This window comes from Belonocnema kinseyi, chromosome 2 (assembly GCF_010883055.1).
Source record: "Belonocnema kinseyi isolate 2016_QV_RU_SX_M_011 chromosome 2, B_treatae_v1, whole genome shotgun sequence".
NCBI classification, from domain to species: Eukaryota; Metazoa; Arthropoda; class Insecta; order Hymenoptera; family Cynipidae; genus Belonocnema; species Belonocnema kinseyi.
Window position 1 is genome coordinate 114637186 of NC_046658.1, and position 6862 is coordinate 114644047.

Here is a 6862-nt window from a genome sequence, read left to right on the forward strand (position 1 = left end):
CAAATTAAATTTGCAACCAACGGAAAAGTGTCAAAGGAAAAAACTATGAGTCGGAAGTGTCCAATTTTACAAACGCTGCCCGTGTATCACGCCTATTAACACCTACTGTCAATTTTCATATAAATTAAAAAGAGTTTGCAATTTTGGTTTTTGCAATTCCCGATTATTGGAAAAATGCAAAATATAAAAAAATCTGCCACAGACACTTTTAATACGTGCAAGATAAAAAATTTAATAAATTTTCTTATGCCCCTGGGAAACATTTTTTTTTATAATCAGGAGTCCATAAACTATATACTTTTTTATTTTATATTATAATTGAAAAAAAACTTGATCATCTGAAAAGTGTCAATCGCAGAAAAAAATTGCAACGTTAAATTTTGATGAAAAATAAAAATGAATCAAATTTGACAAAAATAAAATTATTAATCATATTTTTTCTGAAAATATAAAGATTTTATTTTTTATTGAAATATTATCTTTTTTAGTTGAAAATTCATGTATTTTGTTGAACATTCGTCTTTTTTGGAAGAACGTTATTCCTTATGTTTATAAATTCATTTTTTGGTTAAAAATTGAACTATTTTATTGAATATTCAATTTTTTATCCGACAATTGAACTATTCCATTTTTGGTTGAAAATGTATTCTTTTTAGAATAAAATTCATTTCTAGATTTGAAATTTTAACAATTTTATTGGAAAATGCTTTCGTGCTGGCTTGAAACTTTATCGTTTTTAGTAGAAAATTCATTTCTTTGGTTAAAAATTCTTTTTTTTTGCGTGTAGCAATTAATTTTTTCAACTGGAAACTTAAGCAGAAACTATAATTTTCAGCTACAAATTGACAAATTGAACTATCTGCTTCAAAATTCATGTATTTTTTGGAAATTCGTCTTTTTCAGTAAAATATTCTTCTTCTTGCTTAATAATGGTTCCATCTTTACCAAATTTTGTTCAAAATTCTTCTGTTTTTTTTGTTGTTAAAAATTAATTTTCAATGATAAATGAACTATTCAATTTTTTTCACTGATCTTTTTTGGTTAAAATTAATTCCTTTAATGAAAATGAATTTTTTTTCAACTAAAAATTTATTTTTTTGTTTTTGAAAATTTATCTTTTTGGCGGATAACTAATTTTTTGGTTAAAAATGTAAATATTTTATTTAAATTTCCGGTTTTTAAATTATCATTTGTTAACCAAAATGTTACTATGGTATTTTTTGTGAAAAATTTATCTATTTTTTAGAAAATTCAATAATTTGGTTGACTTTTTTCTTGCTTTCTTGACTGAAAAATCTATTTTGTTTAAAAAGTCAAGCATTTCCTTGAAATTTCGTCTTTCAGCATGAATTCATCTGTTTTTGCTTAAAAATTAAAACGTTTTTTGGCTAAAACGTCAACCATTACAAATTCATTTCTTTGGGTTCATGATTCATCCATTTGAGTTGATAATTGAACTATTTTTATAGAAAATTGATCTCTTTTGCAGAAAATCGTCTTTTTGCTAGAAAATTCAGGAATTTGGTTAACAAAATCAACTTATTTGTTGAAAATTCCTCTTTTTTTGATGGATACAACTGTTTTTCATTTGAAATTCAAGTACTCAGTTTAATGTCGAACTATTTTGATAAAAATTCATTTTTTTTATTAAAGACTCATCTTCTCACATCGACATTTAACTATCGTCTTGGAAATTCGTCCCTTTCCTAGAAAATTGAATATTTCGGCGACCTTTTTTTCTTTTTTGTAATGAAGAATCTATTATGGTAGAAAAATTGACCTATTTGTTGATAGTTGGCATTTTTTGGACGAATTCCATTGTTTTTATTTAAAATTCATCTGCTCGGTTAAAGGTTGAACTACTTTTTAAAATATTCATTTTTTAAGTTGAAGACTCAACTCCTTGATGGGAAATTTAAATATATTGTTTAAAATTTATCTTAGAAAGTTCAACTGTTTGGTTAAAAATTCATCTATTTTGTTAAAAATGCAATAATTTCATCGGAAATCTTACGAATTTGAATCAATAAAAATAATATAATAAATAAAATATAAGAACATAAATTGAGAAAAAATTCCCTCGTGTTGACTATTTACTTAGTTTCTCAATTGAATTGAAAATTGTGATATTATAAAAATAAATTAATTAACAAACCCAAAATAGCAAATAAAGTTTTAGAATTACCTTTAATAATCCATGCATGTCTGGGTGATCGTGCATGGGCATTGTCACTCCATGTTTTAAAATAAAAATTGCAATTGTGATGTCTTGATTTTCAAATACATCAATAACACACATCGGAGCTGATTGCAAATGCACATAACGGAGTACCTCAGGAGTGACGTGAACATCCTCAGCTGTTATTTCGTTCATCAGAGTACACAATTTTTCGAAATTTTTCTGACAAACTTTATATCCAACGCTATTTCGGCCTGTGAATGTTTTCAAGGCCGATTTCCACAAAGTTTCCATTCGAGTGGACATTCTGCTTTTAAAAACTTTACGAAGACTCTCGATAATTACTTTCATTCAGTGACATAAATTAACTCTATTTAGTATTTATGTTTCTTCTTGTTTATTGTTTTGCATTGCAACATAACCTCATATTCTAGAAATTGTTTCAATATGTCAGTGAACTTTCTAACCTGTTTTACGCGATAACGGCTTGGTTTTTTTAGGGCAGTTTTCTCTGGAGATTATGACCTTATTGCACTGTTATTTATCACTTTGTGCGATTGATTTCTATATTGGGTTTGGGTACCCTTATATTTTATTTTGTTTGGTTCGATACTAAAGAACACTCTTCCGGAGATTCCGGAATAAGGAATCCGGATCCGGAAACAACCAATCGGAACCCTAGGCGGTTTATTTGATTTTTATATTTGATGGCAATCAACCGAATCAAGAATCTAAATTATGATTGACAACAATAACAAATTAATTATAAAAATAAACGTAAATAATTTTATTTTTTTATTTTAGTAAATTTTTATTTCCTTTTTCAATTAGGATTAGCTTTTTAAGCAGAGGTCGTTCGATTTTGAAGGAATGAGCCGATTCAGGAATTCCTAGGATTTCTGGTCGTGACACATTTTAATTGGTTCTAATTTATATTTTCTAATATAAAAAACATAAAAAATTAAATAATAGTTCAAAAATTGTTGGAACCGAGTTAAATAGTTGCATGAATTATGAAATAAAATTTCCGATAAATGCAAGTTTTGGTTTTTATAGCTAAAATCGAGGAGAATAATTGATTGATTGATTTGATTTAGACTTGACTTAAAATTCAATTTCCGATACTAAAATTAAAAATATTTTATTTGAAATGAAATTCCCAATAAGTGAAAGTCTTGATTTTCAGCTCAAATTTAAATTTGACTTGACATTAAATTTTGCGATACTAAAGTTAAGAACTTTAAAAAAATTTAAGTTTGATTTGAACTTCCTAATAATTTAAAGTTTCGATTTTTAGCTAAGATTGAAATTTGACTTTAAATTTAATTTACGACACTAAAATTAAGAAGATTTAAAAAAATTTGGATTTGAAATAAAATTTCGTTTAATCGAAAGTTTTTACTACAATCAAAAATTTAAATTTGACTTGACATTGAATTTTCAATACTAAAATTAAGAATTTTTTACTTGATTTAAATTTCGTTTGAAATGAAATTTCCAATAAGTGAAGGTTTAATTTTCAATTAAAACTTAATTTTACTTTAAATTCAATTTCCGATACTAAAATTAAGAAGATTATTTAATTTAAAATGAAATTGCGGATAAGTGAAAATATTGGATTTTACCTAAAACCAAGGAAATTAATTGATTCGTTTGATTTCAATTTGACATGAAATGCAATTTCCGATACTAAAAATAAAAAGAATATTTGATTTATTTGAAAGTTTTGACTTTTAGATAAAATATAGGCGAATAGTTTATTAATTTGATTTAAATTCATTTTAAATTAAATTCCCAATAAATAAAAGTTTGGGTTTTAGCTCAAGTTTAAATTTGACTTGAAATTCAATTTGCGATTATAAAATTAGGAAGTTTGTTTTAAAATTTAAATTTGATTTGAAATTCCTAGCAAGTGAAGGTTTTGATTTTTAGCTAAAATTTAAAAACTTGAAATTTAATTTCCGATACTAAACTTAAGACCATTTTTTTAAATTTCAATTTTATTTGAAATTATATTTCCGATAATTGTCAGTTTTGACTTTTATCTAAAATGTAAATTTCTCTTGAAATTTAATTTCCAATACTGAAATTAAGAAGATTATTTGATTTTAATAGGATTTGAAATTAAAGACACAATAAGTGAAAGTCTTCATTGTCAGCTAAAATTTTAATTTGACTTGAAATTTAAATTTTTTGGAAACCAAAATTTATAAAAAAAATTTTTTCTAATTTACAATTGATTTGAAATAAAATTCCTAATAAATGAAAGTTTTTGTTTTTAGCTAAAGTTTAAATTTGAATTGAAATGAAATTTGTAATACTAAAATTAAGAATTTAAAAAAATTTAAATTTGATTTGATTTGAAATTCCTAATAAGTGAAAGTTTTGATTTTCAGCTAAAATTTTAAAAACTGAAATTTAATTTCCGATACTAAAGTAAAAAGAATAAATGATTTTAGTTTGATTTGAAATTTCCGATACGTGAATCCTTTGTTTTTTTAGTTAAAATCAATGAGAATAATTGATTGATTTGAATAAGATTTTGATTTAATTTAAATTTGATTTGAGATGCAGTTTATGATAACTGAAAGTTTTAATTTTTAGCTAAAAAATAGGAGACTAATTTATTAATTTGATTTAAATTTGATTTAAAATGAAATTTCCAATGAGCAAAAATTTTTATTTTTAGATCAAATTCAAAGAGAACAATTGATTTTATTTAAATTTCACTTGACATACAATTTGGGATACTAAAATTAAAAAGATTATGTGACGATTTTACTCAAATTTGATTTGAAATGAAATTTCCGATAAGCGAAAGTATTGATTTTTATCTAAAACCAAGGGAAGTAATTGATTATTTTGATTTTCATTTGATTAAAAATTCAATTTCCGATAGTAACATGAATAAGAATATTTTATTTTATTTAAATTTGGTTTGGAATTAAACTTCCCATACGTGAAAGTTTTTATTTTTAACTAAAATCAAGGGAAATAAATAATTATTTTGTTTTTAATCTGACTTGAAATTTAATTTCCGATATTAACATTAAGAAAAATATTTGATATATAAATTTGATTAGAAATAAAATTTCCAATAAATGAAAGTTTTTATTTAGTTAACATCAAGGAGGATAATCGATTGATTTGATTTAAATTCAATTTCCAATACTAACATTAAGAAGAATATTTCATTTAATTTAAATTTGACTTGAAATTCAATTTCCTATACTATGTTTGATTTTTAGTTAAAATCAAGGAGAATAAAAGAATGACCCGCCTTCCAGATATAAAATACTTCTGCTGATAATAGGATTATCTGGCAAAAACTCTCCGACCTAATAGGATTCCATTTGATGTCTAAAGATATCCAAACAAGTGGAATAATTATCAAGATTTTTAATTAATTTTGAATTATTTAAACAATTTAATATATATTTTTTCCTACAAAATGTTAGGGAAAATTACCGAAACTTCCGAAAATTTCCCCACGAAATGTTAGGGAAAATTCCCGAAAGTTTTAAGACATTTTTCCTACGGAATCTTAGGGAACATTCCCGAAATGTTAGGGTTATTAGCTTCCCGAACATTTTCGGGAAAATTTCCGATAAAATTCATCAGTCTTGCTTGCTTTATTTAATCTTTGAAATCTATCTGAAATTTGTGTACATAAAATAATAGGAGGTCTTTCTGAAATGTTTTAAATCTATCCGAAAGCTTTGCGAAACATATGTAATCTTTATCAAATCTTTGAAAATCTTCACAAAATATTTGAAATATATGGTAATAACAAATATATAATTGAAATCTTTCTGAAATCCTTGCAATCTTTGAAACTTATGTGAAGACTTTGCGAAGTATTTGTTCAATCTTTCAAATATATTTCAAATCTTTGTGGAATCTATCTCCAATCTTTGCGAAATATTTGAAATCTTTATGAAAACTTTGAAACCTTTGTGAAATAATAGAAGTTTTTGTGAAATCTTAGTGAATTATATAAAAATCTTTGCCAAATATTTGAAATCTGGGAAATCATTGAAATCTTTGCACAATATTTGTGAATTCTATAAAAATCGTCGTGAAATGCTTAAAATATTTAAGAAATCTTTGAAATATTTGGAAAATAATTTAAATCTTTGTGAAAGATTTGTAAAATATTTGTGAATTCTCTAAAAATTGTTGCGAAATATTTCAAATCTTTGTTGAATTAGTGATATAATTGTGAATTCTCTAAACAAATTTGCGAATTATTTTAAATCTTTGTAAAATCATTGAAATCCTTGTTCAGTCTTTGAAATATATCTGAAATCTTTGTGAATTCTTTTAAATATTTGTGAAATAATAGAAGATTTTGTGAAATCTTCTTGAATTCTATAAAAATCTTTACGAAATATTTGAAATATTTGGGAAATCATTGAAATCTTTGTGAATTCTATAAAAATATTTTGTGAAATACTCAAAATATTTGGGAAATAATTTAAATCTTTTTGAAATATTTGTGAACTCTCTAAAAATCTTTGCGAAATATTTTTGATCTTTGTGAAATCATTGAAATCCTTGTTCAATATTTGAATATTTATATGAAATCTTTGTAAATTCTTTGATATATTTGTGAAATAATAGAAGTTTTTGTGAAATCTTAGTGAATTCTATAAAAATCTTTGCGAAATATTTGAAATCTTT

General features: G+C 24.1%; 1 protein-coding gene across 1 annotated transcript in view; it reads right to left on the reverse strand.

Annotated features, from left to right (window-relative positions):
- The window catches only part of LOC117167353 (2-aminoethanethiol dioxygenase), an 8312-nt gene extending 5531 nt beyond the window's left edge, over positions 1–2781 (reverse strand). The window contains exon 1 of the mRNA XM_033352222.1: positions 2186–2781. Coding sequence (XP_033208113.1) covers positions 2186–2530 — 345 coding nt within the window. The 5' untranslated portion in view covers positions 2531–2781. The remainder of the gene's footprint in view (positions 1–2185) is intronic.
- Between the last annotated feature and the right edge of the window lie 4081 nt (positions 2782–6862).